This window comes from Betta splendens, chromosome 12 (assembly GCF_900634795.4).
Source record: "Betta splendens chromosome 12, fBetSpl5.4, whole genome shotgun sequence".
NCBI classification, from domain to species: Eukaryota; Metazoa; Chordata; class Actinopteri; order Anabantiformes; family Osphronemidae; genus Betta; species Betta splendens.
Window position 1 is genome coordinate 7,810,642 of NC_040892.2, and position 26,766 is coordinate 7,837,407.

At 43.4% G+C, this 26,766-nt stretch overlaps 3 protein-coding genes across 13 annotated transcripts in view; 1 reads left to right on the forward strand and 2 right to left on the reverse strand.

Annotated features, from left to right (window-relative positions):
• Positions 1–940: 940 nt before the first annotated feature.
• On the reverse strand, positions 941–2,742 carry nxnl2 (nucleoredoxin like 2). 2 transcript variants are annotated; one of them, XM_029168290.3, is made up of 3 exons: positions 2,587–2,742; positions 2,201–2,504; positions 941–1,439 (listed from the first exon to the last, which is right to left on the reverse strand). In XM_029168290.3, exons 2-3 carry the CDS (start codon positions 2,500–2,502, stop codon positions 1,271–1,273), a joined length of 471 nt encoding a protein of 156 aa, XP_029024123.1. In that variant the 5' UTR covers positions 2,503–2,504; positions 2,587–2,742; the 3' UTR covers positions 941–1,270. The 2 variants fall into 2 exon arrangements, with proteins under 2 accessions (XP_029024123.1, XP_029024122.1); XM_029168289.3 differs by lacking the exon at positions 2,587–2,742 and having other exon boundaries at positions 2,201–2,580.
• A 265-nt stretch (positions 2,743–3,007) lies between these two features.
• uck1 (uridine-cytidine kinase 1) lies at positions 3,008–5,898 on the forward strand. The gene is made up of 7 exons (XM_029168288.3): positions 3,008–3,207; positions 3,540–3,699; positions 4,361–4,457; positions 4,575–4,717; positions 4,804–4,898; positions 4,977–5,025; positions 5,099–5,898. The coding sequence occupies exons 1-7, from the start codon at positions 3,118–3,120 to the stop codon at positions 5,284–5,286; spliced, it is 822 nt and encodes a 273-aa protein (XP_029024121.1). The 5' UTR covers positions 3,008–3,117; the 3' UTR covers positions 5,287–5,898.
• Positions 5,895–26,766, reverse strand: part of rapgef1b (Rap guanine nucleotide exchange factor (GEF) 1b) — a 31,618-nt gene continuing 10,746 nt past the window's right edge. For 2 of the 10 annotated variants that reach the window (XM_055513295.1, XM_055513292.1), the window contains exons 2-27: positions 22,070–22,215; positions 20,907–21,085; positions 19,169–19,325; positions 18,875–18,954; positions 18,640–18,798; positions 17,920–17,970; positions 17,281–17,395; positions 17,014–17,200; positions 16,404–16,925; positions 15,880–16,082; positions 14,178–14,339; positions 12,468–12,614; positions 11,907–11,999; positions 10,939–11,024; positions 10,735–10,840; positions 10,021–10,096; positions 9,606–9,694; positions 8,973–9,061; positions 8,682–8,867; positions 8,267–8,351; positions 8,088–8,182; positions 7,906–7,984; positions 7,717–7,818; positions 7,517–7,614; positions 7,294–7,422; positions 5,895–7,077 (exon numbers count right to left, since the gene is read on the reverse strand). In XM_055513295.1, the coding sequence (XP_055369270.1) occupies positions 6,927–7,077; positions 7,294–7,422; positions 7,517–7,614; positions 7,717–7,818; positions 7,906–7,984; positions 8,088–8,182; positions 8,267–8,351; positions 8,682–8,867; positions 8,973–9,061; positions 9,606–9,694; positions 10,021–10,096; positions 10,735–10,840; positions 10,939–11,024; positions 11,907–11,999; positions 12,468–12,614; positions 14,178–14,339; positions 15,880–16,082; positions 16,404–16,925; positions 17,014–17,200; positions 17,281–17,395; positions 17,920–17,970; positions 18,640–18,798; positions 18,875–18,954; positions 19,169–19,325; positions 20,907–21,085; positions 22,070–22,215 (3,572 nt within the window). In that variant the 3' untranslated portion in view covers positions 5,895–6,926. The remainder of the gene's footprint in view (positions 7,078–7,293; positions 7,423–7,516; positions 7,615–7,716; positions 7,819–7,905; positions 7,985–8,087; positions 8,183–8,266; positions 8,352–8,681; positions 8,868–8,972; positions 9,062–9,605; positions 9,695–10,020; positions 10,097–10,734; positions 10,841–10,938; positions 11,025–11,906; positions 12,000–12,467; positions 12,615–14,177; positions 14,340–15,879; positions 16,083–16,403; positions 16,926–17,013; positions 17,201–17,280; positions 17,396–17,919; positions 17,971–18,639; positions 18,799–18,874; positions 18,955–19,168; positions 19,326–20,906; positions 21,086–22,069; positions 22,216–26,766) is intronic. The other 8 variants (XM_055513293.1, XM_055513294.1, XM_055513296.1 and 5 more) reach the window with 8 other exon arrangements.

Genomic DNA, 26,766 nt, shown 5'->3' on the forward strand with positions numbered 1-26,766 from the left:
TATGGGTGAAAATAAAAGCCAAGCTGAGAATAATGCACAGATCATACATTTATTTAACCTGCGTTAATTAAAAATTCATAATCTGTGCAATATGTGTGAAACAAGATGTCTGTGCCAAGTCCTCAGGGTGAACAAGCTGCACCGGAGGGTTCGACTTGTGTAAGAAGCATAGAATCGCCCTGTACATAAAACTTAGATTCGCACGTTTTGCACCTTTTGTTTTTAATTGAGTGCAATAATCCTTGGACTAAGCATGAGAATTTAACGCTACACGTCACATTTCTATCCTATAGCGACCCCTGGTGGTAGCCTGCAGAACTGCAAACAGCAGAGGGACAATGACGCAAACTGCCCCAATTAAACCCAGGTTCTCTTGATCATCTTCACTTTGAAGTTCAGCAGACGTCAGAGGGTGTTTTTCTGTCTCCTCCTGACTGATGGGCCAATTCAACATAGGTTTGCAAGTTGCATCACAATTTTTTTTGCTGGGCTGTTGGGTTGAAACCTTTTCCTCTACAGGCATCAGAGACATCTCCGTAATGACGGGTGACGTGAATGCACCTGACCTGAGGGGAGGAGGCGACAGTGCGGGGCCAGGGTTATTGAACGGAGCCACGGGGCCTCGGGGGAATAAACCGCTGCGACATTCTTTGAAGATTTGCAGCGTTTACTGTAACAAGGCAGAGGCTGCTCCAGCACCATGTCACCACCCTTCTGGGTGTTTGATACAGAGTGAGAACAGCAGCGCAGACACAGGGGAAAAGACAATTAGGGCTGAGGATGAGGAAAGTGCCAGCATGTTGGAAACAATGTCCTGTGGGCTTTCTGCACCCTAACAAGGCAAAGGGGAATCATTTGTTTGTTCATAAAAACAAACATGCCATATCTACTGAGGAGCCTTGACAGTACAGCAAAAAAAAAGAAATCACAGAAATATACACACATTGCAATTCTATTCATTTAATCTGTTGACTCATACAAAAAAATAGAAAAATATGCAAGCAACTTATGTTGACATTGTATCTACAGTATTAGCTTATTAAGAAAACGGGAAACTACAGTAAAAGGCGGCCTCAAACTGCAGGAGATAAACATGAGTTGATCTTCTATTCAGAGGATGTTTGGTGAAGGTCAGACTTTCTAATGTCTGTGTTTTGGTTGCTCGTCTCAACTAAAGTGAACGGGCAAAGACATTACTGTGGTTTTTGTTCATTGCTCTTATAAAACTAGTTCATGGAAAAACAACAACAAAAAACAAAATCATCTTGTTCTAACCCTCAAAGTTCTGAAAGATCTCTGCAGCTTCCAACCAGGACCTGAAGCAGGTCAGACCTTGGTCTCGGATCTGTTTTCTGCCCTTGTCTGTGATCACGTCACCGTTCTCCTTCACGATCACCAGTTTGGGAACCGCTGTGATCTTGTATCGCTGCTTCAGCTCACTGAGGAGGAGGAGGAAAAGGACATGCATTCAATAGGATAAAAAGGAAAGCTTTCAGTTTCATGCAGCTTCACCGCTTTTCCATTTTTTCTCTACTTTTACTATCTTGCTTCGTAAAAAACAGAAAGACATTATTAGAATACCATACATATCCTAATGTACATTATATTTTTAGTTTATTCTCCTCACCGCTACAACAATCTATATAATCTAAAAAAAAAAAAAAATCAGAATTGTAAAATCTGGAACAATCCAGATAAGTACAGTAGATTAGCAAATCACAAAAACAAACTTTATTTGCTGCTATAATCTCAGAATGCAACGCTCATTAGAGGATCCAGTGTTGCTCCATAGTTGGTGGTTGTAAAGAATATTAAACTTTTACCAGTTGCAGCTACTTGTACTCAACTGAAGCATGCGAGTAGACAAAAACTGCTGATTGACCTAAACTTGACACACTTGTGCAAATTAAAATCATCCGGGGCCAGAAGGTTGAAACTTAAAGTGTGATTAGGTTCTAAATAGTCAAGCACCTCTGCACGGACCCGTCGGAGCTGGTTTGTCTGCCCTGCACCTAATCCTAATCTCTTAGAGGGTGATCCTCATAAGCGTTTTACATAAAACCACCAACCAATGAGATTCGAAGTGGAAATAGCCACAAATCAAACACTTGGGGTAAATTGTTAATGTGGAAACTAAACAATCTCACATTTAACTTAAACAACCAGAGATCCGTTAACGTTGTTATATTGGAACTCTTACTCTTTGTAGTCGTCCGTCCAGGGCAGAGCCAGCCAGTCTCCGTGCATATCATGATAATACTCAACCATGTCATCGGTGGATTTATCCGACGACACAAAAACTATCTCAAACTGAGCGGGGGGGTCGCCCTCGTCCACCAGCTCCGTGTAGAAATCACACAGGATGGGCGTGAAGTCCCGACACGGCGGACACCACCCAGCAGAGAAGTAGATGCCCACCACTTTGTTCCTCAACGCCTCCTCCGGCTCCACGAAGTCTCCCTCTTTATTGACGAGGGTCCGTCCGGCAAACACCTCCACCATGTCTAAAGTTTAAAGGGTTCAGGAGTGTGAAGTCACGTTTTACCTCATCTTCAGTGTTGGTTCTTCTCTGCCTGAAGCGCTCACCTGACTGAAAAGTTCGCCACGGTACCGCCAGATAATCAGCTGTGGACCAACTGGGTGACAGCTGCGTTCACACGCCACCTGGGTGTAATTTACACTTCAGCACGACGTTTCACAACACTTTCCGGCTGAACATTCAACATTTCATGCACACAGAGAAAATAAATAAATAAATATCGTGTAAATCAAGATTCTGCGTTATAATTAACCATGTTATATTTGAAGGAAAATAATCTAATAATCTAATATCGAACTATAGAGAACGAATCGAATAAAGTTTGGTCTGATTCTGAATTACACGCTTCTCCAGTTAGTGGCGGTAATGCAGCAATACATTATTTGCCAACAACCAATTAACAAGTAGAAGAAGAAAAAGAGGCAGAAGAAGAAAACCTTGCCCCGTTCTGGTACTACTTTCGATAAGATCGCGTTCACGCTCTCGCGAGAGCAACGTTTTGTTGTGGCTACACAGCTTAGCTGCTACTCGAACTGGCTGCGTCTATTTCACCAGGCTACATCTCCGTCTGGACCGGGATGGAGGCTCTCGGAGCCCTAGACGATGCCGAGAGGCCAGGGCACAATCCTTTTTTGATAGGGGTCAGCGGGGGAACAGCCAGCGGCAAGGTCAGTCCGGTTTTTATCCACAGGTTTTTCCCGGGTTGTGGAGTTAGCAGCAGCAGCGTTAGCATTCATCTGAGTTGACAGTTTAGCTGTCAAAGCTGCCGTCACGCCCCTTTAGAGAATGTTTAAGACTGTATTTTACAAACTGTATTTTACAAACACACTGATGTTATATTTTTTAATTAGTTACTGAGTTATACGCGTCCGTTTCCTCCTAATGCATCACTTCGAAGCGGCAGTTAAACGCTTGGTCGTGGCGAGGTGTCATACTTCAGATCTGCGTTCCTTATTACTCCCCAAGGCAAATGGCTGTGTAAAAATGTTTTGTACCTCAGTCAACAGTTTGTGCCAAGATCATGGAGCTCCTGGGACAGAACAAGGTGGACCACCGCCAGAGGAAGGTGGCGATCATAAGCCAGGACAGCTTCTACAGAGTCCTGACTCCAGAGCAGAAAGCAAAGGCACTTAAGGGCCAGTACAACTTTGACCATCCGGGTAGGCGACACTACATTTAGTCTTTTCTGTGTTGACCAAACACTGATTCAGAACTATAGAAACGATCAAACACATTTTTGATGTTTTTTCTGTTGTCATTGTGTTGACATGTTTTGGCTACTTGCTTGTGTTTTGGAGGAGGTAACTTTCAGGTTAATAAATTATGAAAGTCAAAGTCTGGTCAGAGGTCAGTCTGAGATGCAGGTGTCCAGTGTCAGAATTTTATCACCATTCAACCACCATTAATCCTAAAATTGATATTATCTATTGTAAAACATTATTATTTATTAGTTAATTTTTAGATTATACGTTTTAGTAACTGACAGATTTTCAATTTATTTTTTGTCTAAAACAATCAATTATTCTGATTTGTTTGCTCTCTATATTAGGCAAATACAAACTCTAGCCAACAATAATCATAAATTACCTACATTACCTTACTTGTATCTTACTAGTTTTAGTGTCCAACATGTTAGTTTGTTTCTAGTCTGACTTATTATGTAATTTATTTGTGATAGTAAGTAATAAGTGATTTATTAAACCTAAGAACACAGTGTATCTGTTAATACAAGGTTCACCTTCTTGTCCTCGCACACGGCGTATAATTGTATACAATATCCATGTCATTGTTTATCAAATGACATTTCTCTTCTTCTTTCAGAGGCATTTGATAATGAATTGATGTATAAAACACTGAAGGACATAGTCGAGGGACAAGTGGTAGAAGTTCCAACATATGACTTTGTCACTCATTCCAGGTACTGAGAAAGATTTTTCCCTTATTTATGATGACAAGATGTCTTTAGTCTTCTTTTTCAGACACAGAGCTCTTGGAGGCATGAGAGATGACCATGTTTAAATTTGGATGTTCACAGGCTGGAGGACAGGATCGTAGTTTACCCAGCAGACGTTGTCCTTTTTGAGGGGATTCTGGTGTTCTACCCTCAGATCGTGCGCGACATGTTCCACATGAAGCTCTTTGTGGACACGGATTCAGATGTCAGACTTTCTCGTAGAGGTACTGTTTCCCCAATCGCTCTCACACCAACCTTCAATATTCCACTTGTCAATGTTCATCAGTGGTTTGACCTTGTTTTCCTGTAGTTCTGCGAGACATGAACAGAGGGCGGGATCTGGAGCAGATTCTCACTCAGTATACGACATTTGTCAAACCTGCTTTTGAGGAGTTTTGTTTGCCTGTAAGTATGATTGTGTTCTTGTGACTTACTACTTCAACAAACCATCTCTGTGCAGACTGAAATTTTTTTCCTTTCCAGACTAAGAAATATGCAGACGTGATCATTCCAAGGGGAGTTGACAACATGGGTAAGAGACAATCAGAGATGAAGCAGATCTCTCCTGCATCGTAAGTGCTTAAGAAAACCGTGTCTTTCCCCAGTGGCCATCAACCTCATTGTGCAGCACATCCAAGACATTCTCAATGGAGACATCTGCAAATGGCAGCGTGGGTCCATCAACGGCCGCGGCTTCAAACGAGCGATTTCTGAGCAGGGTGACCTGCCGAACGGATCTTCTAATCCTCCAGGGAAGAGAGTCCTGCTGGAGCCCAGTACTCGGCCTCACTGAGACTGTGTGGATGTACAGGTGGGGGACCTCTCTGGACTCTGAAAAAGCGTTGCGTTGGGATTGCTGGTACTGATATGTGCAGAGTGGATAACCAACGTTAATGCTGGTCTTAGCTCTGCAGCCTTTTTAATACAAGTATCCACAGTTTTAAACTGTAACCACTCAGTGCTGCAACCTCTCAAATGATAAGATATTGTAATTATTGGCACATTTTACATTTAATTTGCTTTTCACTTGTGACAGTCTTCCATCATGTTTGAGTTGTCAGTATTGACTGTGACATTAGCTGATCGGTTACTGAGATGGCAGTAATATTTGGGTAGGAGACATTTTATTCCAGTCATGGATGTAGTTATGTTAACCTATGTTGCTTACATAGATTTGTATATGTAAATTATTACATATTGCTATTTTTAAGATGTTATTTAAATCAAATTAGGGTCAGATGTCCATCCTATGCTAGAGTGTTCCTTTTGATCATTCAACACTGTATACACGCCTTACCTTTTTAACGTCTATCATTCTACACAATAAATAAGAATTCACTGGTAGTATTTTAACATTGTCAGTCTTTTTACGTTTAAAAAAAATAAACTTCTAACAGAAAGTGTATATAGAAACAGAGCTGTTTGTTTTATTGGAGTTTGAGAGCACAGTGTGATGTGTTGGTATTTTTTTTTTTAACCCAAAAAGGAATCAAAATGATTAATTACAGCACATTTTGGAATGACAAACATACGAGTCACCGAGGACTCCAGTCACACACAAACACTCTTTCGCACACTGACAACTGGGATGTGATTGCCTAATGGTTCTCTACGTTTGGACACGGCACACGATGATTCATTATGACATACATAGATCACAGCATCTTTAGTAATTTATCTTTTTGTGTTTTTGCTTTGCTTTTTTTAGTGCACATATGTATGGCACTTGGGAGAAGCTAAGCTCTTCTCATAAGCATAAACATCCTTTTCAAGAACAAAAGGAGCACTTTATATAATACAATTCATAACCATACATGATTACACAAATGTCTCAAAACAAACTCATTGGTTCCAGTCTCTGGTTATCCTCTCCAACGTTAAATCCTGCGCCCCCTCAGTAGATTCTCGATCTTCAATCTGCACGCTGACATCACAGTTCACAGCAGATTGGTCTCGAGGTTCTGTGGTTCGAGGGGAGCTAGAGTCAAGAGAGGGTTGCAGAGGATGACCAACAAATGGCACGTACATACAGGAAGAGGAAGGAGCAGCTCTGAGCGCAGTGGACCACTCATCTCAGCACACACAGGAGCTCCATATGAGGACAGAGAGCCCAGGGAGCAGACTTTGGTTATTTTGCTAACGACTCCCTGTTCACTCTGTGTGGTTCCTCTCTCCCCTCCTTGGCAGCAGTCTTCGTCCCATTTCACCATAGCCACTGAATCTTTCCTGTGTAAATGCCAGAGCCACAGTAATCCCAATTATAATCTCCCAGTTCAGCAGAGCTGTTTGTCTGTAGTTTGTTCTGCATTCCCCACAGTGCATCTCCCATTAGTTCCAGCAGATAGCTTCCATTTGTCTTTCTCTCAGTCTGTAGTAAAGTGGAGTTAGTGTTATGAAGCACAGTTGGAGGTCAGTCTTAGAGGCCCACAGGCCCTAGGTCTTCTCCTCGCGGTCTGTCTTGCGCCTGGTGATGTTCCTGGGCTTGATTTTCAGCGAAAGCTCCCACAAGGCTTCCTCTGCCAGGTGGTCACTGAAGTCGTTGAAGAAAGAAACAATGTCTTCGTTGCGCTTCAGCTCATAATGCCTAAGAGAGAGTGAGGATTGATGAATGGAGTTAATTCTTACAAACAAAACAAACTTGAGATGACAGCAATGTTTTATGAAGCTTTAAGTAGGTAAATATATTGCCTGCCAGTAGCAAACAATGCCAGTATTATACTACTTGTATTCTGTGATTGATTGTAAAAAAGCTTTGTATTCATATATCTTGTTATTATAGATTAATTCCAACTACTCTTACACTTGCTGGAAGCGCCGCATGCTGTCCAGAATGTTAAACTGCTGCCACCGTTTGGAGAAATTCACTTTCCCATCAATGAGGTCAGGGTTCCCCAGGTGGACAAAAGTCAGGTCCTGAAGGATGAGACCCCTGAGAGGGGAAAGAGGACAGACAAAATAATTTGTAAAAGTTCAGCTCAGTTTTGGTTTGAATGCCACAGACAAGTTAATACTCATTTACGTACAGGTACGGGATGCATGGAGGCTCCACCTCAGCCAAAGCAGCTCTGTATGCTCTGAAGGAGGAGGAGCTGTCAATCAATGTGCAATATTCCTCCAGCCCCTGAGGAAGAATATAAGGAATGAGATGGAGATAAAGATCTTGACAACTACAATTACAGGACCTTTCTTGTGCTTCTATGTGGTATAACTCCACATCTCTCACCTCTGACGTCTGTTTCTGCCATTCCAGTCTCCTGATGGGGGCAGAATCCAGGGCGGACAGTATTGCCAAGTAAGAGTTGAAATTATTCAACTTTCTTAAGTGCTGTAATAAATAAAAGTGACAGCTTTAAACAACTGAAAACACACAACAAGTTATTTAGGATGTTTTAGGATATTGAAGTGAAGGAACCTTCATTATCTTGATGAATTTGAGAAGCAGCTTCTCTCTGTCTTGGGCCTTCTCTTGCTGAATAATCAAAGAGCGGACCCTGTGGAACAATAGGAAACAGTTATAAAGTATAGACAGAAGTCAATATTTCCACCTACAGACGGTGAGATGTGAAGGTAGGAGGTTAATAGTTTTAGTCTCACCAGTAGCTCATGTTGTTAAAGTGCTCTGTGAACTGAGTTAGGTTGGGACTCTTCTCCTCATTCTGTTCCTTGGCCCAAAGCAGCACCTCGGGAATCTGAAGGAAAACAAGGCGAGTAAATAATTGGATTCAATTGATAGAGCTCAGTGGAAGCACCAATGACAAACTGGAGCAGCTTACCTCAATCTTATAAAAGAGTTCAGCATCAAGTAGAGTGAGCTGATCGGCAATCTCGTGACTGCGGAAGTCATGAAGAGTTCCCGGCCTGTTAAAACAGAATTGCATTTTAACAAATTGAACTTCTGTCCTGTATCCTCTGAACCGATAGATTGGCTGCATTAACTTAACCCAACGAAGGTCAGATGAATGAAAATGCTCAGGGGAAAAACAATGTGCAGCATGAATTATTGTTTCCGTGAAAGAAACGATGATCAATAAAAGGCGGAGGTTATGACGGACGGTCTATCAGAAACATACTAAAAGACTCTGCTATATCAGAGGACACTGATACTGAGAATGGCAGGAGAGCCACCATCCTAGTCAAGAATAAGCACAACCCACTCTCACAAACTGCAGACCTCAGACACCATCGTACCTTGCAGAGACCCCTCGAGCAGCGAGGGGCTTGAGTGAGTTAGTGTAGCGCAGCAGCTTCTTCTGCTCCACTTTGTCCAGGATGTTCTTGCGGAGCACGCGAGCAAGGCTGAGCTCGCCATTGCACACCAGCGTGAACACCAGGTCCATGAGCTGCTTCAGAATGTCCTCTGTCAGCTCCACAAGGCTGAGGACCGGAGAAGAGGAGGGTTAGCAGGCTTATATGATTAAATGTGTTTTATATACTTGCTTGTTTCTGACATTCTGTTTCTACTGAGATAGTCTTACTCACCACAGCTCATCCACCACACGAACCAACACAAAGAATGTGTTCTTGCTGACTCGCTTCTTGAACGTGTCTGGGCTGTGGCAGAACCTAGTATATGTGCTTTGTGGTTAAGGACAATAAAACAATCGATTTTGTATAATAACATCCAAAAACTGCTTTACAATGAAAAAGAGTGATGCTTCGTTAAAAGATGCAGCCTTGCTCCTTGTGCACACAGCACAACTCAGCATAGCTCAGGAAATACAAGAAAAAAGGTGTTATCTTCAGTAAAAGATAAATTTCAATAAATTTACTTTTAACCTGTAACCTTATTGCATGAAGACATAAAACAACCACAACCACTGATTCACAAACTAATGAGCTGCACAAAGCATTAGATCCACCACTGATCCAGATCATAGCAGGAAAGTCTTGAAGGAATATCAGAGTCTCTTGAGGAGCCATAAAATAGTCCCAGCTTTAATTTAGGCATCGGTATCAATAAGTAAAAGATGGTGGTGTTGCTGTGGACATCTATGACTGCTTATAAATAAAAGCCGAATAAGAGCAAACAAGATAATGTTGTTTCTTGGTAAATAGAGATAAACTAAATAGCTGAGCAGAGATTAAGCTGTGACACAGAGTGATTTGAAAAGGATATCTGTAGTGTAGCTTCTTAATGAGGTCCTCTGGGGTTATAAACGTCCTATATGTAGTCAGAAAGGCTTCACAGTACAAAACGAGATCTGTAAAGCAAAAACAGATAAGAAAGTGCCACATTTCAGTTGACATGCAGTCAGACTTTCCAATTAATGAAGCAAAGCTTCCCATCATGTGAAGGCTACATAACCCTAAATAACTGAACCACACAGACTCAGGCTATTTAAAATGCCACTCAGAGGAGATTAGGAAAGTAATACCATGCCAGCAAAGCTACAAATCACACTGCACAAATAAAAATAAATTTGTCTTGCAAGATAAAATGCCTGCAGGTCTGAGTAACCGCTGCACCACACTCAGATGCACACAACAAATATTTAGGTTCAAAGCGTGTCTGTGATCGGCACCATACCTTTGCGGTCTGTTTCTGTAGCGTGGACTAATAAAATATCTCCTGATCCCGCACGAACATCAGGACCATCGTCATTCTGGGAAAATGAAGGAGCGCACGTGAGGTGTGGAAAATTGGAGAAGACAAGCCATTGAAACACCGGTGTGAGAGCAATAACCACTCAATAACCACTGATGCAGTCTAGCCCGAATACAGCCTGCACCTTTCTCCTCACGTCTGTTTCTGCCCCCTCAAAACGGCCCCCACCTCTCTCCGTCCTGCACCAGCTCCTCTGATGACGAAGAAAGACAGACTCGTGTCTAATAAGAGCATCAAAACTGCAGTGTGTCTTCCGTCATGCCTCTACATGTCACCACAGCTAAAAAAATCTTTTGAAATCTCTTTTGTAAAACGCTGCTGTCACATTGTCCCTAACCTTGCAGAGTGGCAGGCAGCAGTTTCACACATCTGTCTGTCAGACTGCACCACACAGCACAAAGGAGGCGGAGGTGTGGGAGGAGGAGGAGGAGGGCGGTTTGGCAGCTTCATCTCTGCAATTCCAGAGACTCCGCTCCAGAGGGCACCAGTGACTGGCAGTGATGCATCTGAGGATCTGAGTTCTCATCTTTAGCTGGTGCTGGACTGACAGTATAAAATGTGCTTTCCATGCAGGTGCTGCTGTTATAGCAGCCCTCTAAAACCAGTAAACAGCATCAGAAGCGCAGACTGTCTTACTTCTTGTTTTAGTGTTATCCTGTTCATAATCTCCTTGTGGTCTATAAGAGAAAGCTCGTCCACATCCTCTTCATCACTTCCAGCTGACTCTGGTGACTTCTGCCTCCTAGAACAACAAAAACAAATAACCCATTAACAACAGAAGATCTGCAAATTATGAGTAACTTTAACAGTACGGACGTAGCATATGGACTATATGAGTACCTTTCTTTATCCAAAGCCTCTTTGTTATTGGTGGATGGCATTGGAGGGCTGGGATCCTGGAGTACATCATCGGCTGCGATCGTTTCCTGATCAGTGGATGGAAAAGTCATCAACGAGTGCACAGCATGACACATGGAAAATCAGTGGCAAATGGTTCAATGCAGTGAGTATTGCTATTGACAAGACCTTCAGGACATTTGCTGGAGAAAAGGATGGATGCTTTGCACAGACTAACACTATGTTGACAGAGGACGTTATCCCCACTGAGATGAGGAAAAGTAGGTGGAAATGGTTGATATGTAAAATGCAGCTTTAAAACAGAAAGACACCAGAAAGAGGTCACTCACACTGAAACGCCACCAAAGACAGAACTACAAGTAGGGCCACATTTCCATTTACAGACTTTTGGTCTCACTCTCACTTGCACTGACATACACCACATCTTAACATGCCTCCTGACCTAAAGGAGTCTCAACACACCACACACGTGCACTGTCCCACATGCACAGCTGCACATAAGCTTGTTATGAGGAATGTTATTGGAAAACTGAAAACTTGTGAAGCACTGAGAATCCCTTCTGGAGTTGCAACAAGTCAGGTGCTAGATCGGAGTAAAGTTAAATTGCGGTTACAGTTAAAGCGCAGCCAGACAGACAGCAATCAGCAGCCCGGCAGTCAGAACCATGTACAGATGGACGCCACGAGTCCCCCGCAGGGGGAACCCGAACCCGAAGTCATGCCCAGTCAGGTTTGACTGCATTCACATTCCATTTCTGTACCATCAGTTCAAGACATGAATCAATAAGAGCTGCTCAGGGCAACACGCGAGTGGTGGGGGTGATGTCTGCCAGTCAAACAGGCAGTTCTGCTTCAAATCCTTTGCCACTTTTGAACTGATTCATATCCTGAAGTGATGAGATGTGTAAATGGAACTGACCTTTCGGTACCTGTGGCGGACAGCTACTTACTCTGAGGGAGAGAGGCAGCTCCCCATTGGCCTGGCTGGATGAGTACAAGTTGACGTACTCCCCCTCGCCGCCCTCGTCATTAGCACTCTCACTCTATGGGAAAAGAGGAGGGATACAAACCGAGGCGTGAGGCAGCGGAGAGGGGCACAGAGTGACTGCTCAGACTGGGACGAACGTCGGACGCATGTTTGTAAGCAAGGAAGAGAGGTAGCGACGAGCAGAGATCTGATTTTGTACAATGAGAAATGTGTTTTCAGCTCAACCACCAGGTGGCACTGAAGTGCACAATTTCTAAAGGCAATAGTCTTTATTGGCCAAACAAGAACATGCAGTGCAACATGCTCCAGTGTGAATCTTTTAGAACCACTAATCACACAGCAAACAGTTGTGGGCTGTGATAACGACAACTAGAAGCCCCCGAGATTGAGCCATTATGTTATCATCTGAGAATAGCCGAGTGCTGTAATGTAACACCAATCTGTCAAGGGAAGGGCTCACAGAAGACATATTTGATGTAAATATCCTGCTTGTGCTTCTGAATCCCGTCCATTGCAAGCTCACCGCTGAGGTGTGGAGAGAATCAGTGAGAGAAGACTCAGAAGGAAGACAGACAGCCACAGAGCCCATGGAGCCGGCCAGGGAACCGTTTGGCCCACCCCCACTGCCATCCAGAATGGTGGCATTGGTCAAGGTAACCTGGTCCAAGCTCTGCAATTGGTGGAAAGAACAAAAGCAGGAGGAAAGAAAAGACGAGAGAACTACAGAGTTAAAGAGGTAAAGATAGAGCAGATAGGAAAAGAAGCTATACAACATGAAATAAAAAGGATGGAAAGAGTTTGCCTCCTACTCCAACATCTAGTAACCCTGGACTATGGGAGTGATGTGCCTCAACATGAAATGCACTGATCACTTGCAAACACCCAAAAATGTGAAAGTGAAACTGGTGGCAAGCAAAACACCTACAATGAGGTAGCATGAAAACTGATAATCTGTAGGAGGAATACACAGATCAGCTAGCATCAACTCAGACTGTGTGTTTACGCAATAACATTTTTAGTGTGGACAGCTGAGGAGACGGCTGGCAGCAGGGAGGTAGCAGCAACCTGTCTTAACATGTTGCACATACCAGCCCTGTTCCAGCATACCAGTACAAAACACAACATACACTGATTAGGACTGGTGCTGACGCACACGCACAGAATGCACGTGTTCACACACAGCCGGGGGCTTTTCTCCATAGAAAACACTGAAATCTAGGGAATCGTGTTCACTGCAGCTAGTTTCTTTCTCTGTCCACTCAACACATGCTGAATTCTTGGCATGTCCTCCCCCATAACATCCCCCAAAAACATAATGCCCCAAAGAGTTGAGGAATGCAAACATTCCACAGAAAAAGACAAATGGGACGTGTGGAAATGTGTGGAAATGTGTGCGCTCTCCGGGAGGAGGAGGGAACTACGACATGGCGCTGAGGGAGGAGGAAATGGACGGACAGACAGAATGCAGAGAGAATGTAGACAGAAACCTAGAGCGGAAGATGAGGAAGAGGAGAGAGAGGGGAAGACCGAGGAGCAAATGCAGGACAGATGAGCTTTCCATCAGGTCAATTTCACTGGAGATACACTGAGAAAGGTCCATGTCAAGTCTTTGAGTGTCTAGGACACATTAGGGTCATCATGGGTCAAAGACCACCCGAATACTGACAAAACCACTATAGCATGCTAAGGATGCTCTGGTGCCCAAGTCCAAATATTTCAGTATTTAATGATGCTTACTCATTAACAAACACCTGTTGATGGTTTAAATCTCATAACTCACAGCCAAGCAAAGTGGAAACGGGGGAAGGTACAGATAACCTGTCTTGTGGAGGAATGCTTCAGTGCACACAAAAAGACAAGCCAGGGGCTACAGAGAGCCACAACAAATAACCTCACACACTCGTGACCACATAGAGCACACATTTAAAGCAACAGCTACGAAAAAATAACAAAACGCAAACCGTCGCACATGTGACACACAGAAGAAAATCACTGTCAAAACAACTGGATGGGTGGATGAAGAATTTAGGGACGACACGGCAACCAAACCACCGACCTTCAACTGGTGGCCTCATCAGAAACCTGAAATGGGTCAGGGGTGGATGAACAGACTGTGTCACATATGGAGCACACACACACAGGTCAAATCACGCTCGGACCAGTCCAGGACCACACAGCAACCACGCTGGAGCGGAGGATACGAGAGGATGGGAGGGGGTCCGGGGGGACTCACCGTGGGCGTGGTCAAGGATGCTTGGCCAATCAGGCAGGAGTTAGAGATGGACATGCTGAGGCCCAGCCCAGAGCCCACCTCCTCCATGGCCGCTACAGACGGCTGGAGGTGGCAGGAGAGGGAAGAGGAGGAGGAGGAAGAGGGGGAGGAAGAGTGGGAGGCCTGAGGTGGAAACCAAGCGAAAGAAAAGTGCAGAATATCGAATGAAAGGGAGGAGGAGAGATGGGGGTTAAGGAAGGAGGGTAGAGAGGTGTTAGGAGAGAAAAAAGAAAAAAAGTTGATTATACTAGTAAGCAAGGCTGAATTAGAGCAGATTTCAAAGTCGTGAGTCAAAGTGTTGAAAGGCGGATTCTGATAGCTCTGACAATAAGCATCAGCTCACTGGATGTGAATCTAAAGACACTGAGCAGACTACAGTTCCTCAGGTGTCCCAAACATGAGTACACTGACATGTTTAAGTTATTCCTAAAAAGCTCAGGACTAGAGGTGAGGGGCACAGGTCACGCAAGGCAGTCTGATAAACCTTTTTTAATATCATGAGCTTATAGGGCTTTTCAGAAACCAGGCCAGTCTCAACACATTGCAGGCTCAGTACGTTTTGTTTTCTTCACGTCACTTCCATACACACACAGCAGATGCAATAATTTATTTATTTTTTTTTGCAAAGCTGTGTAAAGTCGCCAAAACGTAAGCCTGGAACATGGGTTTATGGAGGAGGCAAACAGGCTTATTCCACTGGGCCACAAGCTCATCAAGTCCAAAACATGTGGCCAGATTAGACCTTGCAGCAGGAGCAGAGATGAGCACAGTTTGACTGTACGCTCAGACAGAGCGAAGATATAAATAAAACCTGCATACTCCAAATACATTATTGTGGTGGCACAAGGAAGACACTGGACAATGACAGAAGGCTGAGGTGGCCTGCGTGAACTGCCACTCAGCCAAAGGCTTTTATCTGTCCCACCTTTAGCTATTAAGGAATATGGAAGAGCTAAAAGCGGCTCAATTGTGATCATTAACATAATTAAATAATGCTTATTGTCATAAATTACCTGCCTTGACTGGCTCTCGTTTCCCAAATTCATTCTCTTTAATAGTACAAATCACCACGAATGACTGCATGACCCTCTATTGTTGTGACTGAGACTATCTTGACTCTTCCTGTATTTCCCCACTGACTCAATGTCAGACTCTTGTCTCAATTAACCCAGACGCCAACCTAGATTAAGATAAGTGCACTGGATCTGATGGGGGCCTGATAATGGCCAGGCTTATCTGCCGCTAACAATGAACACCTCCATGTACGCGTAGTTGTCTGCTTTGGTTACAAAAACAGCGAGGAAGGGAGATGGAGTAGGGAGGAGGGAATTAATAGGTGAGAGAGATAAGTAGATAGAAGGAGACTTGAGATAAAATTGATGGGGATTACCACTGGAGTATACTTTAGCCCCAGGATGGAGCCTGTACTGCTTCCTAGATGTTCCTTCCCATCCAGCATCCAGCAGTAAGACACGGGGACAAACACTGAGCTGCTCATATGAGACTCTATGAATAATCTCATAGCCAGGAATGTAATCAGTGAAGATTTCAGTCTACATTACAGTGAAGTGAGCGAGTAATGCCAGGACACCAGTTCATATTAACCTTTGTACTTAGATTCTTCACACACGCATTACACACACAGACCGGAGGGCTTTCTTACCAGCTGCCTTTGCTTTGGGGGCAACGCTGGGGGCTGCATCGGTTCGTGGACCGAGTCAGTGCTGCTGAAGGAGTCATTGAAGCCATAGACCTCCTGGAAGCGCTTGTTACGCTGTTCATAAATGCTCTCGCTCTGCGGCATTTGGTAGAACACAGAGGGCTGCGGTTCGGAGTAGTCTTCCACGAACTGCATATACTGGAGAACTAAAAGGAGGAGATGCATTAGATCATTACAACCTCTACTGCTTATATCGAGTTTTTGTATAAAATCTGTGGAATGCCACTTGAAACCGGTTTAGCATACAAGAAAAGCTGAGTGCATGGAATGACATAATACAGTAGCTAAAACGGACGTGATGCAGCAGGTGTGTCAGGAAATGACCAAATGTTGCCCCTGGTGCCCCTGGAGCCAGACCCATTGTAGCATATCCTGACAGTCGCTTCCTGCCTCATTTCACAGTGGATTATTTCCTTGATTTCAGCTATGCTCCCTTTCACCCCATCTACTTATCTGAATCGACTTACTGTGTCTGCTTTTCTTTTCGGGGAGTGGCGGTGGGCTGCCGTGGACGTCCGCATTCTCGCAGGTTACGTACTGGGTGACAAACACGCTCCCATTTGTCTGGGGCATGGGTGAGATGGGCGTGAAGAGAGGGAATGGTGGCGTAGGATGCAGTTCCTCTTCTGACAAGTTGTCATATTGAGAGGGGTAGCGCTCATACAACACCCTGGACCCCCCGTCAGAGAAGAGCGATGTCTGGGTGTTGCGTCGCTGCTTCTGGGGAAGTGCAGGGGGTGCGCTGACCCGAGAGAGTGAGGGATTGGTGAGGTTGGCTTGGGTTGACCAGTACTCAGATGCGTTCTGAGGTGGAGGAGCACTGAAGCGGGGATGCGAGGGAAGCTGCCCAGGGACCGGTGAAGAGGACTCGCTGTGAGATTCAGGCAGAGGGCTTAGACACCCCCCCACTGGTATCGGAGGCAAGTTTTCCCCAGATGACAAGTCCTGATGGAGGAAGTCATAGTCTGGGTCGTAATGCTCGGTATTGTCTGAAATTGCAAACAAAAGTTAAAGATTATTCAAGACTTTGTACAAGTAAATTCAATAAAAAAAGCTACCAAACTATCTTATACATACCAAGTGTCTCACAGCTGGTGTTACGAGAACACTGACCACTGTCTTGCTCCATGGACGAGAGCTGTTCATCAGACTTGCTGAGTTTGCCCATGCTGCTGCAGGGCGACAGACGTGGGGAGTCGCCCCCATATGACTGACTTCCCCCAGAGAAACGCCTCTGAAGAAACTCCTGCTCATAATCCTGCTGCTTTACAGATGGAAACGTCTTAGTGGTTGATATTATGTATGTAACTTATATATTATGATGACATCTAGTTGGGCTCTCACCTGTCTGTGGACACTGCAAGGCAGACTGGAGCCACGACTCATGGGGGCAACCACTGCCACCCGTGTAGGCGAGGGGGCTGACTGGCGCTTCTTAGGTGGAAGAGCAGGTGGAGGGCTGTTAAAATGAAACCCCACAGAGCAGAATGACTAACAGGTATGTTTGAGGATTTGGCCTTTTGGTCAAAATGGACAATGAGGCAAGCTTCAAAACCCACTTTCTCAAACATGTATGCACACACAAACCAATGTATGAATACATGAACGCACACATTTCAACCCTCCTGTGGAATAGTGAGATGAAAGGGAGGGTGGTTCATGTTAGCCACTCTCAGCTATGACATGAAGCTGCCTCGCTTGTCAAACCTAAATTCTCAATGGGTTAATATTAGGTCAAATTGAGGCAAGGAACAGAAGGCGTGAGAACAGACACTGCATAGGTCAGTCACACACTCTCATGCACTGCTTGGCCTTCTTATTGGATGACAAGTTTTTGCAGGGGATCTGAGGAAACACAAATGTTGGGATAATGCGACCATGCAAGTCAGAAACAAATACATCCAATCCAAAAGCTTTACTGGCAGTCTAGGGTGATATTATTATGGTTATTACGTAGACAGATGATCCTATGAGCTAACATACTTCTCCTTTTCAGAGGATCTCCTTTGGCCAGCGTCAGCACTCAACTGTGCTCTGTTCCCAGAATGCAAAGGGAAACCAAATATGAAAGAAATAAAGAGATGTGGTAGACAATACGTGAGAAAGGAAGAGAGAGAAACAAACAACCAAAGTGTGTCATAGTGTGAGAGCAGTGGGTGATTTGGGGTTTGAAAGTTTTGAAGTTTACAACTACACTGGAAAGTGGAATTTACACCAAAACATTTTTGCTTTTAAACCTTTAAAGCTAGAAAAAGACTTGAAAGAGCTTTCGAAAGGGGAAGTTCCCTTTATGTACTCATACCCAAGAACTACTCTCATTCCTCATTTAATGAATGACAATGATGGCGTAAGAGCCATTTTCAGAAAACTTTTTAAAAATAGTCTACATTTCGAAATCACAACTGGTGATAAATAAATAGATGCTATAACAGCACTTCTGCTTTTATGCCTAGTGTGTGAATGATCACAAAAATCTTGCAAACAAATAAAACAGATATTTGAGATGACACAAACTACTACACCTAAAATGCCAACTATAGGAGAGGCTGCAGGGAGACTGCTTGGTTGACAAATGCCTACAGAATCAATCTCCTATTTATAACGTACACATAGAAACTAACAGTTGTGTTATAAAGAGCTGCAAAACAAAACCCATACCACAAAACCTTATATCGGCACTTTAACTGCGTTTCCCATCCTCACCTGAGCTCTGCCATCTTGGCTTCAGGAAGGGGGGGTTTGGGTGGGGCCACATCCTCATCTGGTACTTCAGTGGCAGCCACTGCAGGTGTAGCTGCCGGAGACGTCTTATGCGAGACCTGCTGCTCCCGATCTATCAAGGGCATCTCCGGTGATGCGGTGCTACACACATAAAAGTGTCTGAGTGAATGAGCTACAGTACTGTGTGAATTTCTTTATTCGGGGGAGCTGTACTTACCTGGTAGCAGGTGGGGCTGGCTTGTTAGGAGTTGTAGGCGATGGATGCTCCTGCTTTTCTATTGTCAGCTTCACCAATTCCTGATCATAGAACACGAGTTTCAGTAATATTAAAGGTCAAATCTATGTATTAAACAATTTTATTTTACTTACTAGGATATCAATATAAATATAAACAAAACAATGCAGTCTAGTTGTTGTGTAGCTGAGGTTGATCGTGAAAACCTAATAAGTTGCCACTATAGGATGTGTTTAACATCATCTGCAGCGTTTCTTCTATCAGTGGACAGCGTACCTTTACTCCATCCAGCACTGCTTTGATGACACTGGTGACAGATGCTACATTTTCTTTGTCCTCCAAGTCAATACCATCCAGCATGACCTGGTCTGCCCAACGGATGAGGTTGGCCAAGCTCTGGTATACACGGTTATGACAGGAGGACAGCGCCGAACTGATTGAGTAGAACAAAGCAAGAGGAAAAATGCAACAGAGGGAGGAGGAAGACAGAAAACAAATGTAGAAGATTAGAAGATGGGTCAAACAAAAATAAGTTAACAAATTATTAAAGACATAGAGGCATGAACAAAAACATCAATAGGAAAAGCATGCATTCAACACGAGGTGAGAAAAATCACAAAGAAACAAGAACACATGGCATACGTCTATCTACAAAACTACATATAAGCATGTGGATGAGCTGCAGGAATAACTGATTACATGTTTGGACTGGGAATATGTTGTCTAGTGTCAACAGAAGAATGTATAGCCTCACAGGACGAGGAGAGGTGTTTCTGCCTGTAGCGAGTAGTGGAGTTCGTCCCGACACTAAGGTGTGGCACAAGCCTGTACCAACACGCTGAAGCTACTTCACAAGCTGAAACATCCATCAATTGTCTCCACACAGCCTAGCTTCAAACTGAGCAGAAGAAGTCTGGAGCTAGTAAGGATTTCAGGGACAGACAGACCTGACCCAGAATTACTGTTTCAGCTAAAGGCTGCAGGTTACGCCAGAGCTGAGCAGGAAGAGGAAAATATAACACACTCCGTAGCATTTAGTGCCCAGTGTTAAAATAAACCTTTGTTAAATATGTACTTTGATCGGCGTAACACTGTGTGTTGACAGGTAGGAGCTACACCCACTGTCGACCTGGTTATTTGAGCAACATAGATTTAATTTAACATAGACAACCACTATAGACTTAAAAGCTCAGCTTTATTTATCTGTAAAGTTTAAAGTTCTCTTAATGCGTGAAACACAAATTACAATAGAATTTTATCAAAAAGGTTTAGGGTTTCCTGTAGTTTAAGAATTCAGAAAGACACTATAATTCCACTTTAATCTACTGGAGGAGACAACTTTAAACCAAAGGTCTAAATTCCCAAGAGGTGTTACAGCAACAATCTATCAATGACTTCTAAATGCTGAAGCTGTGAGATACAGCATCTGTCGCTTCTGACTTCACATTCATCTGTAATGATAGACGGGAAAGGCATAAAGACGAAGAAAGAGAAGTTCTAACATGTCTTGACTTTTGTCTAAGGTTGCTTCAGACTAAGAGCAAATGAGGAAATATGAGAAAAAGCTGCTTTGAGTCAATACTGTAGAGTATATCTAAAAGGTAAATATTTCTCTTTGTCAAAGAAGGCATCCCTGATTACATGTTTCATCTATTGTGATTCACACATAAACGTGCTGTCAATAGCTTCAGGCATCAAGTCCAGGAAGTCTTGACGTAAGAGATGTCTCCTGTTTGTCTCGGCCCGTGGTAGTTTTAACATGTCCTGCCTTTACAGCAGTTATGTAGAAATTACGTCATAATGTGAGAGAACGGAAAGGATCAACTGATATACAGTAAACTGTAAATTATTTTGTCTATTGCAGAAAAAGAGTCTATTAAACAGATAAGATATTTGAAAAATGAAGTCAGGTCTCCACAGCGTAAAAAGACCCACAAGTGTTTCTACTGTATCTTGTGCAATGACTCACAAAAGCCCTAACAAATATTCAGCTATATGAAAACATGTGACTCACCTGTGCTGTATCCGCAAATCAACCTGAACCAAAGGCAGGATGGCTTCCAGCACCTTGCTAGCCGAGCCTGGCAGCATCTCCAGCACCTTCTTCTCCACGACCATTTTGTCCACGATTGTCTTGAAGTAACGCAGAGCACTGACCACCTCCTTCTCATGCTCCTCGAGCCGACTCACCTTCTAGAAAAGGGGAAAAAGTCAAAAGACAAAATAAAACACGGAAACAACATGAAGTACAACCGATAGAAAATACCACAAACAATGTATTCGGTCTCTCATCTGTTACATCAGTTGGGGTTCTAATATCGCTGTGGTTTGCTCATAGTTCAAAGCACATCTATTAAGTGATGTGGCTTGGAGTCATATTTGCTTCACAGCAACAGGCCCTTTTAGTTTCTTTACTCTTTCACAGTCTGTTTAACTTGTTTCATCACATTAACTTCTAAATAAATCAATGCAGACCACAATAAAGTGCTGAACAACAGCTTTAATTTGTGTGTGTTTACATCAATATTAAAAGAACAGTATTTGTGATCTCCTTTAACAATTTAATCAAAATTAAGAGTGTGGTGAGAGAAAAGGAGAATTAACTCATCCATAGTTGGGCAAGAGGAACTTTCTGTGGGTTCATGGGATGCATCAGAACTCGCCAGATAATAACAGATAATTCAGCAGCACACTTATCGTAAGCATGTGCATAGACAATCAAAGACATTTTTAATTTGAAAAGAAAGAAGATAATTTACTGGGTGTATGTGCACTTTCACTTTGAATGTTCTAAATTTTGGGCAGTATGTGACAGAGGAACTATATCTCCCACATTTGCATGTCTTTATTTCAGTGTCCTTTCTGTACTCATTACACAAAAAGCCTTCATAAGGAGTGGCTTGAAGTCTATCAGGAAGTGGCCCAGTTTCATTCACGCCCTCGTAGGTTTAGACACCTGCTGTAACCCAGCCAGCCGCCGCCTTGAGTGGGGAGCTGTGGGAACCAGAAGGCCAATCCACACACACACTGACACAATAGCGTACAGGGGACACAATCCATCAGACAGGAAAACAGTTGTTTCACAAATAGGAAAAACAAACACAAAGAATGGGTGGGAAAGAGATGGATTTCCCATAATACACACATAGATTTTCCGGCACACGACTGTACACACACCTTGTTGGCAGGTTTCTCAGCGGCCTTGGCTGGTGGCTCATGCTGCTGTTGCTTGCCCTTCTTGGAGGGAATCCTCTTGATCTTGGGAGAATGGAACTTGTCCTTTAATTTCATGGTGAAAGAGGACAGATGGGACCGTTGCGAGTCTGTGGGCAAAGGGGAAAATAGGGAAGTGGTCAGTCAGGGAGAAGAGATCTCAGGGGGAAGAGAAATTAGATAAAAACAGATGGTATAAGCAGTCAGAGGAATTGGTATCTCAAGGCCACTTGGATAAAACCAAATGCTCAAGTGAAGACACCAGCACACATCTACATCTACAAGTATGAGAATGATTTTTTGAGGGAAAAGGAAACAGGCAGAGGTATAATCTGTGCTCTTGTTTCACACATAAATTTGCTAGATGAGCAGCTGGAGCGGTCCATGATGTGCTCAGACACATCCCGGGATAGCTGAATGACTGCCCCGCTTCACCTCTCTGCCCCTTCCTCCGAAAACAAACTGAATCAGGAGATAAATAATAACAGAAGCGGGAACCGCAGGAAGTGTGGGTTTATTATCAGTGACAAAATTACACCTCTATCAGCTGTAATCGTCCTTCGCATGGGATCAGGCATTCCACAGACATCAGCGCAAAAACACTAGATGCTGAGCAGCAATCAGACCACAGACTAGACTTCCAACCAGGCTGTGCTTTCATCTGGACCATCGATCCACACGCCATGCTCACATCCTCCCCACTGTTCCTTCTCCACAAGCGTAATCCTCATCATCCCTTACTCTGAGCAAAAGCCAAAGTTTGCTGATGCGGGCGAGGATGAGTGCGGGTGTCTCATTAAAAATACTGATGAGAAAGCTTCCTCCCAGTACCAATGCCTGTGGGTGAGGTGTGTGTGACCCCTGAGCCTCTTGTTCTACACTGCATTTTTTTAAAACCTTTATCTCAGCGCTGTGCAGAAATAAACCAACACAAGCAGTTTCGCAAGTGTTAGTAAATAACCTCTGCTGCTCGAAGGCAGATTTAACCACCGGGTTGCTGCTGTGTCACTTTTAATCTATTTGTATTTGATCTGATTTTCAGTGTGTATACAGGTCAAATGACTCATACAATAAAAGTAGCTTACACAATATACGTCAACTTTGACATAAATCAAGATATAATCGTTGAGGAATTAAAATAATCTGTCTCAAAACTGCCATGTGTCAGATGTGCCAGCCTCAAACACCCTCACCACAGTATAAAAAAAACTAGTCAGCCAAGCTACATTTCAGAGAAAATTTAAAGACAAAGACGAGATAGTGAGACACTGCAGAAAGGTCCAAGCTGTCCAACTCAACCGGATCAATGTAGCACAGCCGCAGGGAGAGCAGTACTGCTTCAGTGCATTTAAATAGTCTAAACAGCACAGCCACGGCTCACAGTCTGTGTGCGCTACGTTTTTTCTACCCTGGGGCTCTACATACCTGTGTTACCCAGTTCAGCCGCAAGCCAAACCACTATCCTGGCAGGATTTGTCTTTGTGGCAATGTGTAGCGTGCGCCATATGCTTTCAATCGCGCAGCAGACGCTATATGAATTAATCCCATTCGTTTGACCCTGTTGATCCTCTTATTCCTGGCACGAGTATAGACCATGAGGTTAACATCACAATACGCTGAACGCTTTCACTCTACTCCAGCTCGAACAGACCAAGAACAGACACAGAAGGACTATGTGCAAGTTTACAGCCCAGACCTGAGAAACAGTGACATCAACTCAGTGAGTCACAGTCATGATTGACACAGCTGGTCAGACACCATTGCAGACCCTGTGGCTTAGCTGTTTGTTTAGTTCCTTCAAGTCTTTGCTAATACTACTTTACCACGTTACTTCCTCATTCCTAGAACCTACTGTAACAATCCTCTCTTCCTCTAAAGTTCATCAGAAGTCTGACCCAGTTTAAAAATGACATCATTAATAGGAAGAAATGAACATAGCAAAAAAACAAAGTTGCGAGTTGCTCAGCATCCATCCTCCGCCCCTCCACCAGAGACCGGCCAACAATCCTTCCTGCTCTCCCCAGCTGCCTGCCTGCTGCTAGCTAGAGTTACGAGGCGGTGATGTCATTGGTTGTAATGTCTCTTACACAGAACCTGACTAGTCACAGACTGAGTGAAAAACCTCACGGTAAACATTTTTTTTCTGCAGTCTAGGCCTTTGTGCTGCCTTCTACACCCTGTGTACCGGTAAAATGTTGTCATATATATTTGTTTTCAGTGAAATAGACACTTCAGCATTTTTTGGAACAGAGTTTGTTACTTGCTAAAATTCCCAAGTCACTTTCCAGTAGGCTGTAAGATTCACAGGTCCCCTGAGCCTCACTATGCAGCACTGAAACCTCACAGATTTTAGAAAATCAGACTGCTTATAATAAATACTGAAGGTTTAAATTATTTAGGATAATTTAAACTACTTAAATACATTGATGCCGTGAAAGGCTGTAGGACATGAAAAAGAAACACTTCAGTCAGAAGGGCTCTTGAAGAAAGCCTAGGCCAGCTCTTACGCAAGGCTGTGGTGCAGTCAGATCCCAGGAGCCTTCAACGTGGAGTAAAGTCTCGAAGCTTCATTGCACAATGACATACATACAAACACACATACACAATTAACAAGTGTCTGGCAAAAACTCAGTTAATTTTGTTCAATACACCCTAAATTGATATTGTTGTACATACATACATAACACGGGATTTAACTGGGGTTACTTGCAGGAATTCCTTTGTCTTACTAAGGTGGTTGTCACTATTTCCATCAGTTCCGAAATCCTAACTTTGAATCTAATGCACCACAAACACAAACATGTTCACACAAAGGAATAATGAATAAATGAAGGTTTTGAATTCCTGAAGGGCTGTCAGATTGAGACATACCTCAAGGCATTTGAAACGCTGCTTTCCAGACAGTTAAGGCTTGTTATGGTAAACTGTTTATTAAAACAGACAAGGATCTGATCTAGAAAACAGTAGAAAACGCCACGCTCTGAGAAGCTGACAGGAATCTATAGGACACACCACATGGACCAAACACATACGACATTTGAGCTTGTCCAGATTTGACCGAGGAGCTGACAGACGGGCAAATTGATCTGGATCTTGTTCAGTACAGGTGTGATATATACAGGACAGCTGGTGGGCCCCTCGCTGCCCCCACACCCTAACTTCAGAAGAGGATGAAAACAGGGTGGTGGGATACAGGGGACACTGTTCTTAAGGTTACACACACAGCTGTCACCTCTTAGTGACCTCCTTAAGTGAGGGGCCGTTCAATGAAAGTGTATGCGTGCAAGCCCTGCGTATATGGACATGCTGAGCCTTCTAAAAGGCTGCACCAAGAGTCATAAAGGTCACTGGGCCAGCTGTTGAGGAGGAAGGAGGAAGAACTCCAATAGAACTCGTATGAGACATTGTTAAACTTATGTCAGCTCCACAAAGCACAAGAGGACAGTAAACTGTAGATAATGTATTTCATGGATGATGAAATCCATTACTTACATGACACTCATTCTGCACCAGCCTGTAAAACTTGATTTGTTAAGAATAGTCATGCATAGGCTGTACATTCAAATTCCATTTTTAATGCCAGTTATAAGTCTCTATGCTATAATATTTGCCAAGTTATAGCAAATGATGACAGTGTGTTATGTAGGTATTAAGTTAGAAATATTGGAGATTGTTTGGATTTTCCTTGTGATAATGTTGAATGGAAGTTAGAGGGATATCCATCCTCTATAGGTTTTTAAAAAGTTTAATTATCCTTTAGCTTATCATTAAAAACTGTACCAAATTTCAAACAACGATAGACAACTGCTGCCAACTGACCTACATGTAGACACGGCCGGTCCTAAACCCACAGCACAAGTATGACCAAAATGTTCATTTGACCCTCTTTACTCAGATGTTTCCAAGGGCCTGCAGAGATTATATAAAGCTTAGCCTAAGCCTAGCAAGCAGACAAGCTGCAAGTACTTACTCACTGCTTTGGTAAGAAAGGGAAGCAAGAACAGTTTTAAGGCATGTTTAGTTATTTAGGGCTAAAGAATAGTGTTGCCAGTCTAGTAGGGGTCCAGCAGATTTATGAAGGCACAGCCCCTATACCCACTGTGCAGCCCAGTGATTGTACAATACGATTTAACATGCATATTTGGCTTCTGAAGGAATGCTCTCCCAGTGCTTGGAACACTTAACAGTGTATTGATAGTAAATCTAGGCACATTTAGGCAGTACATAAAAACTAAGAAATGAGGCAGGCATTCATGAAAATGGATTATTGTAGCATTGTGCAATGAGCACAACCTTATTTGATAATAAAAACGACAACATAGTGAGTGAATTACTGTTTGCAACACTGTAAAACGAAAACCACAGGGAAACAGCGCCAAGTGTCATATCTCCACAGGCAAAACCTGCAGTGGAGCAACAGAGGAATGCAAGCCTGGGGCACGTGAGTCGAACAGCAGGGAGAAAATGGAGAGGAAAGGGGAAAAAAATTAAACAGGAAACGGTTAAGAGCTTAGTGAATTATTTATTTTCTCCATTGTAGTGGTTTGGCTTCCTGCTGGCTGTGTTTCAATGGGAATCATCTTAATGTCCTGGGTTATCAACAAGAGGCACAAGTCAGGCTACAGTCCGAGGATGCCAGGGGAGGCAGTAAGCCCCGATGT